General features: G+C 40.1%; 1 protein-coding gene across 1 annotated transcript; it reads left to right on the top strand.

The window, feature by feature from the left end:
• The first annotated feature begins 3,381 nt into the window (after positions 1-3,381).
• MED10 (mediator complex subunit 10) lies at positions 3,382-7,174 on the top strand. Its single transcript, XM_050322088.1, has 4 exons — positions 3,382-3,533; positions 3,682-3,765; positions 5,098-5,200; positions 6,353-7,174. Exons 1-4 carry the CDS (start codon positions 3,406-3,408, stop codon positions 6,446-6,448), a joined length of 411 nt encoding a protein of 136 aa, XP_050178045.1. The 5' UTR covers positions 3,382-3,405; the 3' UTR covers positions 6,449-7,174.
• Positions 7,175-19,084: the final 11,910 nt, after the last annotated feature.

Raw genomic sequence — 19,084 nt, 5'->3', positions numbered from 1 at the left:
CATGCAGTATTCAAGGCTGGGGCAGACTGTGGATTTATGTGGTAGCACAGTGACATTTTCTGCTTTGTTCTCACATTCTTTTCCTAACAATTCCTAGCTCTCCACATGACTTCTGATCACTGCTGAGCTCTGAGTTGATGCTTTCACAGAACTTTCTATTGCAATCCTCAAGTCCTGCTCCCGTATGGTAATGGTCAAGAGGTCATGAATCTTCATGTGAAACTAAGGGGTTTTTGCTTGCTATGTGCATTGCTTTACACGATCTGTCTTAAAGTCTTTTTAGGTCCTTCTATGACTTCCTACAACCTGTATTCATCTTTAGTCTGCCAAGTAACTTTCTCAGAAGCCAATTTCCTCATTGTACCATCTGATCTTTTTTTCTGGGTCATCTGTGAACATATTAAATGGCACAATTCTCAGCCTAGTTCCCTGTTGAACTCCTCTGGGATCAATTCTTCCCTGAAAGAATTAAATGTTTACTTCTACCCTGCATTTCCTATCTGGCCTTCAGTTCTTTATTTAGTCAAAGATTTCTCCTTATTCCATTGCTTTAGTTCCTGTTGTGGTTTAAGCACAGATGGAAATTAAGCACCACACAGCCACTCACTCAACTCCCCCTCTCCTCCCTTCCCTGGGGAGGAGAATCAAGGTAAAACTGGAAAGTTGAGATAAGAACAGTTTAATAATTGAAAATAAAGTAAAATAAAATAATAATGGTAAATAAAAATAATGATAATAAAAAGGAAACAAACAAGTGCAATTGCTCACCCCCTGCTGAATGATGCCAGGCCCCCCTCCCAAATCCAGACTGGCTGTGCTTCTGGGTAACTGCCCACCAGGCAGTGTGGAACATCCCTTTGGTCAGTTTGGGTCACCTGTCCCAGCTATGATCTCTCCCCCTAGCAGAGCATGAGACAAGAAAGAGTCCTTGACTTAGGATAAACCCAACTTAGCAAAAATCCAGCACATCAGTGTGTTATCGACACCATTCCCATTCCCAAATCCAAAACACGGCACTGTAACAGCTACTGAGAAGAAATTAACTCTTCTCTAGCTAAAATCAGGAGAATTCCTCAAAAGATTTTGGTCAAGGATTTCACTAAAAGCTGATGGGAAATCAAGTAGATTGTATCATTTAGATGGCTCTTATGTACATGCTTGCTGACCCCTTGAAAAACTCATTAGAGGTTTGCAAAACAGGATTTTCTTTTATGTAATCTGTGCTACTCTTCCCAAATGGGTCATATTGATCCACATGGCCTCTCATTCCATCCTTTATTACAAACCCTGCTTAACTGCCAGTGCAGATGTCCAGCTTACAAGCCAGTAATTGCCCACTCTCTGTATGGAAATCAGGGTGCGAGTGCAATATGGTTACTTACAGCATAAGCTAGGACATTTTCTTTTTAAATCTTTCTGTCTCTATGTACCTACTGCTCAATTAATTCATTGGTCGAACCTTTCTTTCTTTTTATCTTTCTTTCCATCTTTCCTTCTTTCTTTCTGTCTCTTTTTTTTTCTCTTTCTTTCTGTCTCTCTCTCTCTCTCATATTGGAATACAAGTTTCACTTTTTTACTTTTTTTCCCCTGAACACAAAAACACTGCCCAAGTTAGTGATCACGAGAAAAATTTAATAACTGGTAATATATTAATAGCAATTTTTAACCTTAAAAGCACTGTATACATTTATCTAACAAAGTTCATTAGTAGGATGACAATATGGTCAAGGCCTAGATCTGATAAATTGCTTTCTGCATCCTAGGATTGTTTTTTTATTTCACATTTGCAGAGTACTATATCTTCTTTAATATTCAGTGCTCTTTACAGTCACTTGCTTTGTAATTTTAGGCATTCATTTTTGTATACTTAAACTTATGAACTCCTAAATAATACCTTATATTTTTCAAAGACCCAACTTTCTGCTACTGATCTAGCATGGTAACCCAGAACAGAAACTGACCATTTGATGGTAGTGTTATTGATACCATAAATGGAAAAAAAGATACACCAAAGAGATTAAGAATTGCTGACTTTGATGGTTCTGATTGTGGAACAGAAATGGCTGCAAGTTATAGCTACAAAATGCATAAAATACATTAAATATGTTGATTGATTATAATATTCTAATTAGTTCCTATTCCATTCAAACATACATTTAAACCCTTCATTGTGACCAAACCATCAGATCATAGAATCATAGATTCATAGAATGATTTAGGTTGGAAAGAACCTTAAAGACCATCTAGTTCCAACTGCCCTGCCACAGGCAGGCACACCTTCCACTAGACCAGGTTGCTCAAAGCCCCATCCAACTTTTCCAGGGCTGGGACAGCCACAACTTCCCTTGGCAACCTCCAGCGCCACTCTCCCAGTAAAGAATTTTTCCTTATATCTGATCTAAATCACTCATCTTTCAGTTTGAAGCCATTACCTTTTAAAACGTCCCTCTCCCTCTTCCTTGTAGGCCTCTTCAGGTACTAGAAGGGTGCAGTTAGGTCACCCCAAAGCCTTCCCTTTTCCAGGCTAAACAATCCCAATTCTCTCAGCCTTTCCTCAGAGGAGAGGTGCTCCATTAGTCTTATGAACTCGGTGGCCCTTCTCTGGACTCACTCCAAGAGGTCCATGTGATTCCTGTGCTGGGAATTTCAGAGCTGGATCAGTTATCTCCTGGCGTTACTGGACTGATCTGCTCAGATCCCACCCAAAACAGACATGCTGGAAACAAGCTATTTATAAAACACACAGTTATTGTGAAGTGCCATGGGACCTTAAGCATATCAAAGAACCTTCCCCACAGGGATAAATGCAGCTGGATTACTTACTAATACGTGATAGGACAAGGAGTAATATGTTCAAACTGAAAGAGGGTGGTTTGAGATTGGATATTACGAAGAAATTTTTCACTGTGAGGGTGCTGAGGCACAGGAACAGGTTGCCCAGAGAAGCCTCTGGATGCCCCAGCCCTGGAAAGTGTTCAAGGCCAGGCTGGATGGAGCTCTGAGCAACCCGGTCTGGTGGAATGCGTCCCCGTCCGCGGCAGAGGGGTTGGAGCTGCATAATCTTCAATGCCCGCTTCCAACCCGAACCGCTCTGTGATCCCGTGTTCCCACATTTTGTCATTACTCGGACGATTCCATCGCAGGCTTTTACTATGAAGCAGAACGTGCTTCTGTTTTCTACGCAGACCACAGAGACACTCGAACCCTGCAGACACCGCGTACATTCGAGCGCAGCAGACAAACCCACCCCTCCCGAGGCGCCACCCCCCCGCCCTGAGGGGGGCGTGGGCGTGGCCTGTGCCAGAAGGGGCGTGGTTTGCGCCGGAGGGGGCGCGGTCACAGCCACCTCCCCGCCTCCCTCCCGCGCATGCGCCCGTGGCCGGAAGCGGGGCGGCGGCGGCGGCCATGGCGATGGCCGAGAAGTTCGACTCCCTGGAGGAGCACCTGGAGAAGTTCGTGGAGAACATCCGGCAGCTCGGCATCATCGTCAGCGACTTCCAGCCCAGCAGCCAGACGGGGCTCAACCAGAAATTGTGAGGGGCCGTTGCCGGGCCGGGCCGGGCCGCGGGGCTTTTCCCCCCAGCCGCAGGCTCTCCCTGGCCGGGGTGTCGTGTCCCTGGCCTCGCACCCGCGCAGCGTCCCCTCAGTCGGCTGACAACGACCCGTTTTTCTTCCCAACAGGAATTTCATGGTGACGGGCCTGCAGGATATCGACAAGTGCCGGCAGCAGCTTCACGATATCAGCGTGCCTTTGGAAGTCTTTGAGTAAGTAAGCGGCGCTGCGCCTGGGAGGGTCGCTGCTGCGGCCGGGGTGACCCGAGAGGGTAGCGTGTCTTTGCAACCCGGGTGCTTTCCCTGAGGGCTGCTTGTCTCTTAAGTGCTATCCTTCTGAATGCCTCAAGAAAACGTGAGCAGGCAGAAGAGGGTAAGAGAGGTGATAAGTTAGACAAATGTTTTCACAGAATCGCAGGACGGTTTGGATTGGAAGGGACCTTAAAGCTCATGTAGGCCCAACACTTCCCCCCCCTCCCCCGCCACAGCAGGAATGCCACCTCCTAGATGAGTTGCTCAGGGCCCCGTCCAACCTGGCCTTTCAGATCTTTTTTTTTTTTTTTTTTTTTTTTTTCTTTTTTTTTTTTTCTTTCTCATGTTGACTTTTACATATGTGGGTGGTAACGCAGATTTTACCTAGTCTAGTGATTTCGTAGCATCACAGAATGGATTGGGTTGGAAGGGACCTTAAAGAACATCTAGTTCCAACCCCCCTGTCATGGGCAGGGACACCAATTTAGTAAGCAGGCTTTTATTTTGGAAACGTACTTTTACAGTGGAGTAGAGTCAAGATTTAAAGTTGGGGGTGAAAATAAAGTAAGCTAGTATTCAGGTGTTTAGTTTCAGAAGTGGCAGAGAAAACATTAAAGGAAAAATCTTAAGTGTAGAGGAAGAGCTACACAAGAGAAGTTTAGTGATGTAGCTGACAAGTTAATTTACTGGTGTATTTTGTAAGTCTGCTGTATTCTAGTGTGTTACTGGCTATACAGGACTTGTTTGAGTTGGGCTTTCACTCCAGCTGTAAATTTGTGGTGACAGTCTTAAATGTTGTTTTCTTTACTCAGTGATGGAATTTCCCTTTGCCAGGCCCTTATATTGCAAAGCAAAAGTACACATAGGTTTGCTGATACAGTTGTGTTGGTTTTTTACTCTTTACTGTAGTATGTGCCACCTCATCCTTGAACTGCCAGGTGCCGTATTTCTGTGTGCTTGCTGCTCTTTCAGTTGCTTGGAAATTGATCATCTTTCTTCATTCATCTGTACTTAGTGCCTGTGAGGAGCTGGTAGATACACATTTTTGTTTGCTTTTAATACTTTCTTCAAAGCTCTCCAAGTTTTCTGGAAACAGAGGTTTAAAGGAGCTGTTTGCTGGCCATAGCCTTGTCCTCCTTGAGCTGCCTTTTGGAAATGGCTGAGTTAAAATATGTTTTTTAAATACACGTTTCAGATAGAAATAGAAAGAAAAAGTAAGGTAAATCATGCTGTACATTGGAGAGCATCCTAGTAGGAATTTGATCATTTAGGCAGTATCTTTTCTATTTTCAGATACATCGATCAAGGCCGCAACCCTCAGCTCTACACTAAAGAGTGTCTGGAGCGAGCTTTGGCTAAAAATGAGCAAGTAAAAGGAAAAATTGACACGATGAAGGTAAACTAGAATTAATAAAATTATTGGTGCAATAATGTATTTGATAAGTTTTTACTTTTCTCTAATTATGTAGGTATTTTTCACTTGTGCCTTTATTAAATTGTGTTATTATGTGATTTGTATTAGAAATTGCTCTGCATCCCTGAATCTTCATGGATGCTAATACAGCCTGTTCAGGAAGGGAAACTTGTAGTTCATCCCACAGTTGGGGATACAGATGTCACTGTGATTTTATTTTGGTTGAAGTTGTATTAGCAGTACATATTTTTTATTTGGGTTTTTTTGCAGGTCTGTAACTCTGATATGTGTAAATTTAGAAATAAGCAAAAGAAGAGGGGTATTTTTCTGGTCTTGAATGGATCTTAGAGGGTTAAAATGTCAAACATGCACTATAAGCATGAGTTAATCTTTGTAAAAGTAATGAAAACACATGCCAGTGTTTGGGGTTTTCTGAGCTTGTACTTTCATCTAGTATGAACTTAAGCATTCTTTGATACTGTTTAAGTGCTGGAACTACTGTGGAAAAGCACAGAGAAGGGACCTTAGTGAGTTTTGAGAAAATGCTCTTTGTGTTTCAGGATGTTCTTGGGCTGAACTTAATTAGTATGGAGTAAGACAAATTGTACTGCACAATGGAGACATATCTCCATATGCTCTCCATATTCCCTAAGCTTCTCTTTCTTTTGATATGCTCTGCGCTTGTAAATGTTGTTGGAAGAATTATGTATTTCTAAGCCAACTGTGAGTTTCTTTTTGAAGGTGGAGTGGGTTCCATATCAGATCAAGAGGACATATCCTTTATCAGCTTTTCTTAGTAAGGTTAGGCAGATATTGCTGCACCAGAGTTTACTAGAGAAGTCCAGCTGCTTAGTATTTCTTAGGAGAAAATGCTGTTAATTTCTGGGAATTTAAGAGCATTTTAGTCTACCTAGTGCATTGCTAGTGGATTTCACGTGAGCATTTTCTATGGATTTTATAAGCATAACTTTCTGCATTTTTATGGTTTTGAGGGTTTTTTGGGTACCATAATCTTAGTTCACTGAAATGTAAGGCAGTGTTGTATACAAACATTTCTGTTCATCAGATAGCATTGCCTGATGAAGTCTAAATAAATTGTTCAGATGATGTATATACATGTTCTTCTCTTTCCAGAAATTTAAAAGCCTGCTAATTCAAGAACTGACGAAGGTGTTCCCAGAAGACATGGCAAAGTACAAAGCTATTCGAGGAGAAGATCCTCCTCCCTAAATTGGCCTTTGATAGCTTTAAAAACATCCCATAAACTGACACCACCTTACAAAAACATTGATTGGAGCGAGGGGGAATCCAGGCCTTTATAACAACTGTACTAAAAATGGCAGTGATGGACTGTAAAGGAGCTTCATGATTGTTGATGGTTCTGGTTTGAAACTACTTTATCTTTGTGAAGACTTCTACTCAGAGACTCTAGTTGAAACTCCCTGTGGTAATCTGCTTTTCTTTCCTGAAAGGTTTTAAGAGATCTGTAAATGCCTACAGGTTATCAATACAGAGCATTTCCCACAAAGTGCATTTCCAGAGCAGAAAAACACATTTTTTTGGCCTCTGAAAACTGTGCCTCAGGATTGTGCACTCATCTGTTTTTAAGAGAAATGCATTTATTACACTTGATTTTTTTTTCCTTTGTAAACTTCAGGGGTTTTTTAATTGCAGTGCAAACAGTTGTCTGCTTTCGTCTTGCCAAATTCTGTCGAGCAGGAGCCTGTCAAGGGCTGCAGTTTTCATGTGTCATAATTAGTTGCAGCCAGGAAAACCTTCAGATGTTTTGTTTTGTTCAATGAACTACAGTGCAGGTGGCTGAGGATAGAGTAAGTGAGCATACCTGGGGACTAGCTCCTCAACAACTTTAATATTTTGTACAGTATTTAATGTAAGCTTTTGTTTATTCGTATTCTGCAAACAGGCTGTTGAATAAAAATTTGAAAAAAATCCAAATCCTGATGTTTTTCTGTTGTATGCTGCTCTTTGGAGTGCGACCTGAAAACTGTGGAAAAATAGCATATTGCTCAGTTCCACGGTTTTAGAAATAAAATGTATATAAAAACTTGGCTGTTAAAATTTTACATCTGAAGGTATCGTCAGTTTGGTGTTTTGGTTTTGCGGTGAAAACTTCTGTCTTAGTACCTGCAGTAGGAGATTTTCAGGATCAGCAGTTGTCACGTGAAGTCCTTCGGGTTAGCTTCAAGGTCATCCATGGGATCTGTTGATATGTAAGGTGGTCCCAACACATGCTTGGCACCTCACCCAGGGGTCTGGTGTGTGTGCCCAACACTGGGTTTGCAGTGGGAGCAGGAGGAGCTCTTTTAGTCTTGGGGATTTGAGAAGTTGGAAACATTTGTGCTTACGTTTGTATTTCCAGATTTATCTTTTATTTTGCAATAGCAAATTATTACTTTAACTTTCTTCTAGTTGCTAAACAGAGCAAAAATACTCCAAAAAAATACTATATGCATGTGGTCCATAGCAGACTTATCTAGCCTGTTAAAGATCGTAACAGGGATTTAGGTATGTTTTGAGTTTTGGTACCAAATTTTGCACACCTGAAGCACAGTCTGTGCTGTTACCTGCCTGAAGCAGAGCCCATCCATGATGCCAAGCACCACTGTGCCTGACCAAACTTTGACATAGCAAAAGAAAAACAGAAAACTAGGTGTTCATTTTAAAACTTATTACCTGGCAGTCTAAACTAATTCAATTGCTGGCTGATATTATCCTGCACATTTGCTTTTTTGTTTGGTCTTTGTTCCACCACTAATCACTTTTTCCTTCACAGTTTTACTGTATGAACTTGAAGCGTGTTTTGCTCAGCCTGGATTGCCCTAGGTCCCTATGAGCTGTTGAAGTCAGGCCTCTGACTCGCAGGTGGGATGTATATAGGATACAAGAGGGTAAAGTATTTTTGTAGTGTGTATGATGTGGGAAAAAGCTTGAGAGCAAAACAGTCAACAGCAGGTAGGTGAAACTGTCTACGTGGTAGTTCAGACAGAACATGTAGGGGGCAAGGGGGATGCTGGTCTGGATACTGGAGTATTCTGGCTCCTAGCACTGACACCAGTTTGTGTGTCAGATTTGGTGGAGTAGGACGCTTAAAAATTAGAGCTTCCAAGAAGTCTTGTTTTTATCTCTTAGATTCATAGAATCACAAAATAGTTTGCGTGGGATCTGAAAGATCACCTAGGGGAGTTGCTCAAAGCTCTCTCCAACCTGGCCTTGAATACTTACAGGGATGGAGCATCCACAACTTCTCAGGAAAACCTGTACCAGTGCCTCACCATGCTCACAGTGAAGAATTTCTTCCTAATATCTAATCTAAACTCACCCTCTTTCAGTTTGAAGCCATCACCTGTTGTCCTGCCATCAGCCTGGAGTCAGAGAGCCATGGAGGGGCAAGCATTTTCTCAGCCGTGAGGCCCTGAAAATGTATGAAATGTCTGCTCTGTAAGTGTATAATTTGTTATTGTTGTCATTAGTTAATAAATTAGGTACCCAACTCTGACCACAGTGAAGATGGTTATCCTCATATCACTGGTATCCATGCTTACTGATGGGAGGAAGGTCCAAAGCTTCCCCAGCTCAGAGAGATGATTCACAGCCAGTGTGTGGAACAAACACTTTCCCTGGATATCTAGGTGGTAGTGGTAAACATGGTGACTGGGATAGTTAGTGGAGGTGGAGGATTAGGGAATAGTATTCCTTACAGGTCACCTAATTGTGAGGTCCCAGCAGCCTGTGTTTTGTGAGGAGTGTGTAAGAAAACATTTTTTTGGCTTAAGGGATACATACATCAAGAATATAAATAAATAAATAAAATGAGAAAAAAACCTCTGCTAAATCCTCAGGTTTCATGTTCTGCTCAGCTTCAGTTCCAGCTTTTTGACACTTTCTTATCCTATTGTTTTGTGCTTGCTTCACTTACTGTTTCTGGGCTAGCCATGCAAAATATTGCTATTGCTGCAACTGTCCATATTTAGCATAATATAGAAGAGAGGTAACGGTTGTAATTCATGTGTATTTTAGAGAAGAAAAGGTGGCCAGAATAAGTGCCTTTGAGTTTATAGTGTAGAATGAGAATTGCTAGAAACAATGGTGTTTTCTGTTTACAGTTGCATGTGGAACAGAAAAATCCAACCTAATTTTTCTCTAGTTTGTTAATTGGTTCTCTGAAAAGGAGCATATATATGAATCACCCTGATGTATGCTCTGGTTAGATGAAAACCTTCAAGACATTTGTTAAAGGAGACATATCTTTCCTCTTTTCCAGTCTGCTACCTGGATTGTATGGTTGGAGATGAGCTGGAATTTTATTTAAAGGTACATCAAAATAACATCAGCCAGGCAGCAAATAATCTAAAATAATTAAAGGGCAACACAAATCTATGTCAAAGGAAAGTATGAAACCAGTCAGGTTTCAAACGTGTCCTTGAATTTTTAGTAAGATTTTGGAAATAATTGGGAATATGTAACAACAGGTAATTGCTTATACCCTTAGAACGTACAATGTCAAACTAGGAGATACTAGATAATGCTGCTGGGCACACAGATCTTTAGGGTGGAGCGTGTGCCCCTATGCTCCATTTAGAACAAACAGAGTCAATATAAAATTCGTTTGCTCGTGCCTAGAAAGAGATACATCAAGAAGGTGTAAAGGTTTTTAACTGCAACCTGTTAAGCCTCAGCATCCTCTCTTGTCTGTTTTCCTACTGGAAGGAGAAGCATTTGGGTGCCCAGCCTTCCCCTGTCCTTGAAACTTCTTTTTGTTCTTTTATGCTTAAACCTCCCTATGAAGAACACCTAATGCAGAACTGTGAAGTCTGACAAGAATAGACATACCTGTTACAGGAGCTGGATGCTGCAGCTGCTCAGCTGTTGGCATATCTAACCTCTCTGGGTTTTTTTCATGCAGATTAAGGCACTGTCCTTAGCGAGTTGTCAGCATAAGATGAAGCACCAGTGTGCCTGAGGCAATCTGTTACACTTGCACCATCCAGAAGAGAGTTTCTTGACCCAAAAAGTCATTCTAGGCAGAGCAGTTTGGGTTTCACTGATTGACCTTTCTAATTTGGTTAGATGAACTGCTAAGTGCTGGGAATGGTTTGATGATTTCACAAATATTTGGTACTGTGATGTTTTTATAAATTGCTTTCTTCGATGAGTGGAGTTCCCAAGTGGTTGAAAGTGCTTATGATTCCAGTAGTTACCCCAGGTACTCTGTAATCTCATCTCTGACTCTCCTCTGATCATAGAAATAGAGCAGATAAAGCCTGCAATCCAATTCTTTTTGCCCTAAATGATCTTTGAGATTTTAACTAGATCAGTTAGAAACTGCTGACTGAACTTGCTGATTTACTGAAACCTCTCTAAAACAATGTATTCAAAAGGTGAATTATATAAACAAAGCCTTAAAAAATACGTAAGAAGTGTTCCAAATACTCAGCCTAACAGCACGTTCGTAATAGAGAAATATCCCTGCCAAGAATATTTCTGGATACTCATGTTTCAACACAAAGTAATTTCTTACTCTACTATGATTAATAGCAGCAGTGTTTCTGGGCAGGTGCCAGATGTCCTCCAGCTCTGCAAAGCAGAGAGCCAAGGTGACATGAATGTCTGCCCTGCTCTGTGCTTGCTGCATGTATTTCAATTACTTCCATATGCTGAAGATCCTCCTGTATATTTTCTTAATTAAAATAATGGAGGAGCACACATTACAGATACTTCTGTAACAGCAATGTTGTAATGCTGTTAATTCAAACCAGGAATCTGTATTTTCTATATTGTGATGTATTTCATACTGAGTACTACTAGGCTGTATTTAGTCTCAACCAGATGTAATGCAGACAGTAAAAAAGAAATATGTTTCTGCATAGTATGATAATTTTTAAAACAATTCCATCTCTTCTCCTGAAAGAAAAGTCCCCTTAATGTGCTAGGAAATGGCACTTAAAATTTTCATTCCTAAAGAGCTGGCCCGAATCTACTTCACTTGCTGTTAGCAATTTGGTCATTACATTAAACAAATTTATCCAAATATTCCTTGAAGGAAGACAGGGCTACTTTTATATATATTCTGGTTATTCAAAATTAGTGTTAAGCTTTGTTATTTAACAAGTTCCTTGGGTCATATTTATATAACTTCTGCTGCAAAAAGTAGCCATTCATAAACTTTTATTTGGAGTGCCACTAAGGATTCAAAGTTCCTGGGATGATATAAATGTAATGATATATACCAAACCACTTCTCTACCATCATGGAAATTTTCAGTCCTAGTCAGTAAACAAAGAGAAATTTCTAATTGTCTGTTACTGAAATCATGGTAGGTGCCATTTTTGTAGGGAAAATATTTTACCCTTAGGCACCATAGAACCATGCTGCTGAAGTAAGAGATAATCATTTGAATATATGAGAAATTCCATCCTCAAGCTTATTATCCATTTCAAATTATTACTTCCTTTTCCGTAATAGACTGTTATCTATTATTTTATTACATTTGACCTATACTGTTTTGAAAGATTCTCTTATATGGTCAAAACCCAAGACCCAAGAAGTTTCAGCAGTTAAAAATGGTGATTAATAGATCTCTAATCAAACATTAGATGTCACTTGGTCTAAGACTATTTAATATAATTTCCGGTTGTCACATATTAGGTTACAATACTTACATGAATAATTGAATAGGCATCTGGTACTCAATAAAACAAAAGATGGATTCAGTGATACAGCAAATCTTATTTAAGAGAAGTATGTTAAAAAAATCACTAACATTTCTTCTTTCAGCAGTCTGAAGCATAAATTATATGACAGCTGCTTTATTGCGTTTTACTTAGCCTGGGAGTTTTTCCTCTTACACAACACACTGCAGAAGATGCATGGATTCACAGCTGCACTTTTTCTTTGAGCAGACTTTCTGCTTTTATATAAGTGGACTTCCTGAGGATGTCCCATGTAACCTCTGTGATCTCTAGAAGTTCCAGAGCATTAAGATTGCAAGAAAAATATGAAAAATCTGACTTGCTGCTCAGCAGTGATGCTCTGTTTAGTTCATTTGGAGGGGAAAGAACCATTAGGAGTCCTTGCTGGAACTCACTGAGGTTATGGTGAAAGCAGAAGAAAGGAAGCCATTGGTAAAACTCCTTCTTTCATTTTTCTTTGCTCCAAAATTCATCACTTGCCATGGAAATATTGCTGTTGCCTTTATCGTTATTTGAGGAATGCAAACAGCCTGAGGAAACATGATAGACCTGTGAAAAGAATATTCGAAGGCAGAGAAAATTGTGCCTCAACAATGTAGCAGTACGCAGGTGACTGACTGGGTACACTTCCCTAGCCTCTGATTTAGGATGTGTAAATGTGGCACTTAGGTGTGCATGATCTAGTGGTGGATTTGGCAGTGCTGGGTTAATGGTTGGACTTGATGATCTTGCAACCTCGGGTCTTTTGCAGCCTTAACAGTTTTATGATTCAATGACATCCTCATCCTGTCATCCTCATGTATATTACCTTTGAGCTTTGTAAGTCTCCATGGAATTTTTTTTTCCTCCATGAATTTGTTGGGCTGCCTTCTGAAACCCTTTAAACTGTAACATCTATATTTTCATAGCGAGGAGATCCACAGTCCATATTTGCATTATGTGAAGAAGTCTCTTCTTCCATTTGTTTTGAATCAGCCATCCACTAATTTAATTGTTAGTACTTGCATTAGAAGATGTATGGAGGAGGCATCTCCTCCCTTGTTCACTTCACTTGTGGTTGTATAGAGTACTGCAATATTCCCTTCCCAATAATCTTTTTTCCAGGTAGCAGGCTAGTCTATTTCACTATTCCTCATATGGAAGCCTTTTAGTAGTTTAGGTCATACTTGCCACTCTTCTCTGAACTGTTGCCAATCTTCATTTCTGTCTTTTTAAAACCTGAGATGCTCTAAGATTCTTTATGTGGAGTGTTATTGAAGGCCATCAGGGAATCCAAACAGAGTTCATCTATGCATCATTGATTTCCAAAATTCACATGTACTTCTAGGGAGCTCAAACAGCCCTCCCTGTATCTATGTAAAGCCATCCCTGCACCAAAAGCTGTGTTAGCTTTTCCCTAAGACATACTTTTCCTGATATATAATCTTGCTTTCGCTGTTTCTGGATGATTGAAGTGTTCTTCTTTATAATTTCAGGATTACAAAAGTAGTTGGGCAAGTCAGATTCCTGGCCTACAAAGATATCTGGACAGACTGTATTTATCCAGAACCATGCCATGTAAGGAAAAAACAGTGTACACAGCTTTTAACCAAACAATTGCATAAAGTATGTCAGTTTATGTTCATATATAAAATCCTCCAGTATTTTTTCAGAGGATTTGTCAACTTTGATGGAATGTTTTGAAATCCTCTTTTCTAAATAATGGTAACGGACAAGGACCTTAGCAACATGTGCATTTGCTGCATCAGGTGCGTGTGCTTTTTAAGAGTAAATATTCAGCTGAAACTTATGGAGACATCCTCCTTTGCACAGGGATCCTCCAGAATAAAGTCACGTTGCTTTAAGTCCTCTTGCCACTGATATAAAATTAAATTTACTTTCAAAACAGCTTAGTAGACTGAGTTTTAATATTGTAGCGTGTTAACTCACCCCTGTAAACCATCTGGGAACTAGATCAAATGCATTTTGAAAATATAGAAAAAAGAATTTCTCTCTCACAGCTTTGGCATTTCCCTTTCTTATCTTCTAATCTGTACTCTTCAGCTGGTCAAGTAAACACAGATGCATTTAAATGAACATGTGAAAGTTCAAACTGTCATAGCCTGGGGTTGCACAATCATTTAAATAACCACAGGTACATGTTAGCGATAATAAATAAATGCGTATAAAAATGGTATGTAAATGTACAGGTGTGGAGTCATCCAGCTCTACACAATCAGGAATTGTGCATTTTTCAGGTTCTGAGGAATTGACCACCATACCACACTGTACTGACATTTTCTCTTGTAAGAATCCAGGAACCTTTTTTTGAACTATGGTTCTGTATTCTCTAGTAACTTATATTTTTATAAGTGAATATATGTACTTTGTGCAGTAGTATTGAACATCCTTCAGAAAGTTGTGGCCACGTTGTGGCTCCATGAGCTGTAACAGCTGCTTCAGTTACTCAATGCTTTAACAATTTCATACAGATTAAAGCCACAGCACAAGAGAGCTATTAAAAATTGAAGGGAATTATAACAATTTTGCTGGCCTATTTTCTGCAAGTGATTTTATAAACTGCAGAGCTAGAAAACTGCAGAACACCTTCCACACAATCTTGCCCAGTTGTCAGTAGAATAAGAGGGGCTTGAAGCGGGTCCCAATAATCAAATACATGGTTAATGCAATATGTACTCCCTTCGAAGAGGGCATCCTCAAGACTCATCAGTAATTATACATTGCTGTAAATTATTGAAGCTGATTTATCTCCTGGGCACAGCAACAGAAAAAAGCATTGCAGAGGCAGCAGTATTTTGGGAGATGTGATGATGAGACATAAAGACTACTCTGATCCATTTTTATAGTAGTTGTCTTTGCAACAGTTCTGAGGTAGCCCCAGTAAGGGTAGGATGGAAGATTTAGATTTGCCTGAGGAATTGACAATATTCTCCCATTCTTCTGTTGGTTTGAACTGACTCTGTTCACTAGAAAAAAAATCTTTTTTAATTTTGCAGCTTTTGCAGTAATGGTGGAACTCAGGGACCTGAGGGCAGGCATTGATTTACTGCCTCTTTCTCATTTAGGTGCACTGAACAACAAACTGTTGCTAATTTCAAAGGACTGATGTGTCTTGAAGATGCTGCTCCATTGCTGCAGAGAGAATATGCAAAATTGACTGGATTTTTTTAATACAGTTGAAGCTCTTATACAACAGCAACCTTTAGTATTATTGCCACTAAGATAAAACTCCAAAACCAATGACTCTAAATGTTACATACAAAGAATTTGAAAAAAGATAAAGAAGTCTAAAAAAATGCTTATGTATAAAAGTAGAAGAGACAAGATCAAATTGCCAGCCCTCCTACATTCCTGAGAAATTCTTAATATTGGAGACCATAAAGGTTCGCTCAGGCATTCTTTGACTAAGTTACAAAAGTTGAGCTAGGTTAAAATATTTCATTAAAAGCCAGGCAAAGTCCAAATGTAGGTCTTAGACACGATGGTTCTAATGTAAAATAAACCTTGCGACCCCCAAATTTATGAGCAAGCTGTAGCAGTTATGTGCCTGATCAGTGCTATCAAAGTGTTCACTGTATCCTTTGTTTTTCTCTCTGCAAGTGACTGATCCATGTTGCTCAAGGCAGACAGGAAGCAAGCCAAAACTCTAAGAGAATAGGTCTTGTAATGGCGTGCTGGGAATAGCCTGTGAGGAACAGAGATCCATCCTGATGTCCTTGACAGCATCCTGGGTAAACAGGATTGTAGAATTGTTTCGGTTGGAAAACATCTAAGACCATAACCCAGCACTGAAAAGTCCACCACTAAACCATGTCCATAAGCGCCACATCTATACATCTTTTAAATACCCCTAGGGCTGCAAATATTCAGTAGCAAAGTCCTCTCCTTGCAGAGGTGCACAGGTAAAGCTGAGGTGCAGTGTGCAGGCACATTGGGCAATTCATTACCTGGGGGGCCCTGTAGTGCTCTTACAGTCCTGTTTGCAGGTCCATGTCCCCAGAACATCTATACCCTCTATCAGGAATCGGCCCTGGTGTGGTCTGAGTCTACCATATATACATCCTGTGTGCTTTTTTAAAGACTGAAAGTCTCCTTGGTGTTCATTTATGTGAAGCAGCATTTCAAAACTGAATCCTACTGTGTAAATAAACTACTGGCAGACTGTCATCTAGAAAATAACAGGAGTGAGGCCGAGGCATCTCCAAAGAGCAGTACAAATACTAATTTTCACAATATTCCTATGGCAAGTGTGGTTGAAGTTGCAGAATTATGAAGTGAATGAGAACCACAAACACAGGCTACAGGCAGAGAATATGTAGGAACCACGCTCCAGCTGCCTCCAGACCTGTTCCTCAGGTAGACTAGAAGCGCTTTACATATGCAGTACAGATAATCAGAAACCGTGCCAACCTTAAACTGAAAGAGTGCTGAACTAATCAATATGACAAAATATTTTGAAGCAGCATTAGCTTGCAAAGCTGCTCAAATCTGGTTTTTTTCAGGCTGTGTTAAAATTAATTTAAATGCATGTTAGCAAGTGTGTCAAAAGAATTCTGAGGGGAGAAGTCCATTAATACAGATCACTCGTCAGACCCAAACTGAATGGTTTTACAGCCTGGATCATAAAAACAACTTTTGTCTATTTAGCAAGATGTCCCAGGAATCAATTTTCTGGAGCCATTGCAATTGCTCACCATGAAAATTGCAGGTTGTGTTCAAGAAAGGGCACACACCAGCAGAACCTTTGTGCATTTTCTCCACTTTTTGCCGAGCAGTTTTGGCTGCAGCTTTCTGAGCATCGTATCTCATTTACAAGGTGACCCAGAACACAAAACCTTGTAATTAGCCTGAAAACCCAACCTGCTTTCTATCCCTGCCTGCCAGCCCCCTCGCCTTCTGCTGCCCTTGGTTGCGATGGCAGCGCTCTCCCAACAAAGGAGGGGGGGGGGTGTCTTGTGCAGAAGGAGAACAACAGAGCCAAGATGCTTAGAGCTTTTACATGCAGCCAGATAAATATTCATGATGCAACTGTGTGCTTAAGAGCTGCTTTTTGAATTAAGTTCTAGGGCTATTGTTCACTCTCAAATAACACCCAGAAGAAACCTTTCCTTATTAAAAAATAAACAAATTCCCAGGTAGACTGCAAATGTGAAATTAGCTTCCTTCCCCAAATAGCAGTTGGGATGTGCCAAGCAAGGAGGTTGTTGTACGAAGAAGGATGAATCAGGTGCTTGACCAGTGTAAATCGGTCTGTTGAGATCTGTAGAACCTCTCAGTTTTCACTAGGTGACAATTATCATTTGGCACGTTGCATTCATGGTACAATCGAAAGCAGAATCATTCTAACTGATGAGTAGTTGTGTCTATGTACTCCTTTTAAGTATGTGGTACGGATTTCTTAAATGATACAAATCACAAAAGATCATAAATAAATACTTACATCTGCAAGTGTATTAAGTGGCTGATCTTTTAAATAATTTCTCCTCTTATCCTGCTTTCTCTATGGCATCCCTTGTCACTGAAATTTTTTGTTTCTCCTGAGGTGGTAAACAACCAAAATGTCTGAACACACTTTGCCACGTATTCCAGCGCTACAAACTGGAAATCATAAATTATTTTAACGTGTCATAAAAAAAAAATAAATTAAAAATATTCTGGGATGATTTCAACAGCATTTTTTAAAATAGTTAACATCTGTGCTGACCAGGACTTATTTTAGCTCATAAATCTCATAAGCGTCAAACAAGATACTGTACCTTCAGCAGAACACTGATTGCTGTAATACGTCTTTATGTCAGGTACTGACAAAGATGCAGATTCAAGGAAATAGAAGGACTTCAGTGGTAGAGATCAGCTTTAGGTTCGATGATATTAAAACAACTCGAGGGGGGGAAAGACTGAGGAAAGAAGGCTGCTTCTATCTGGGTATCCCAGTTTGGATGAAGGGTTTTATATTTTGTAACCAGTATATGAACATGTTAGTGGCAGGCTGCTGTAAAGTGAAAGACTAAGAAGTACTGTATCACTAGAGAGTAAATTTTGGGTTTCCCTAAATAGTATAGAGTACACTGTAATTCATTCTTGAAATAACAGAATTTACTTCATCTTGAAGTTAATAACTACTATATAGTTGCTTAGCAACTCAGACAATACTAACATCCTTAGCCAGGTAGGATTAAGTTCCTTTTCTGAATTTCTGACAGAATCTTTCCATTCATTTAAAGCTTTGGAATAGCTTCCCTACCTCTTATGCTCTAAACCAAAGGCCATTTCCTTCCTTTTCTCTGCACAAGAAGTAGCCTTGATTTAGGGGAAGGGATTCCACAGAATTGAAAGCTGTGATGTATTTGATACATCTCTATGACCTTGTGGTCTCTTAGAATCATTTATGAGGCAATGCAGATGAATTTTGTTTTCATTAAATAATTTTGTTAATTTTAATAATTTTTTTTTTTAACCTAGTCTTTGCCCTGAAACATACCCATTGCTGATGTGACTGGGATAAATGGAAAAGCAGACTTCCCTTTCTCGGAGGGTTCCAAGAAGATCTAATGCCACTCAGAGTGAGCCTGCTGGAAGGCCACCAGGACGGCCATGAGGCTTGGGCTGACCAGGGGGAAGGACCTGGCTTATCCTGGTTAAGACAAGGCTAAGGAGGAGTCTAACTGCTGTCTTAGAGTAACTACATCTGATTTATAGAGAACTTTGCACCAGATTCTGGTTGGATGTGCACTGTGAAATGAAAGGAGGAAACTTTTCCAGCAACACAGCACAACAAGAGAAATACTAGAGACATGTAAGGAAGGATTTCTTCTGTGGTGAGAGTAGTTAAGCACTGAAACAGGTTGTCCAAAGAGATAGTGAATTTCCTTCCTTACCAATTCTCAAAACTCACCTGGATGGCTTCCAGAATTGTGTTTTCTGTGATTCCTTCTAAGGGACATGTTATTTATATTTGTCTGTGATTTCTGCACCAGGGCACATTATGGATTCCATTCATCACTGAAATACATAGGAAGATGACTAGGCCCCATCGTGAGGCTTAGATAGTGTAACAGACCATGAGAAAGTACTGAACATAACAAGAGAAACTGCCAAACATAACAAAGAACAGACTGAGCAGCTGGCAAACATTACAGCATAACACCATGAGAAA

Source organism: Myiozetetes cayanensis, unplaced genomic scaffold (assembly GCF_022539395.1).
Source record: "Myiozetetes cayanensis isolate MyiCay16 unplaced genomic scaffold, myiCay2020 scf1, whole genome shotgun sequence".
Taxonomy (NCBI): Eukaryota; Metazoa; Chordata; class Aves; order Passeriformes; family Tyrannidae; genus Myiozetetes; species Myiozetetes cayanensis.
This window is presented reverse-complemented; position numbering and strand designations above follow the sequence as displayed.

What these genes read in the sequence shown, in the direction of transcription:
- MED10 (XM_050322088.1), top strand. Translation starts at nt 3,406, where the DNA reads ATGGCGATGGCCGAGAAGTTCGACTCCCTGGAGGAGCACCTGGAGAAG. An exon ending in GTGCCTTTGGAAGTCTTTGA is followed by an intron (nt 3,766 to 5,097) that starts GTAAGTAAGCGG and finishes TTCTATTTTCAG; the next exon opens with ATACATCGATCAAGGCCGCA. An exon ending in GAAAAATTGACACGATGAAG is followed by an intron (nt 5,201 to 6,352) that starts GTAAACTAGAAT and finishes TTCTCTTTCCAG; the next exon opens with AAATTTAAAAGCCTGCTAAT.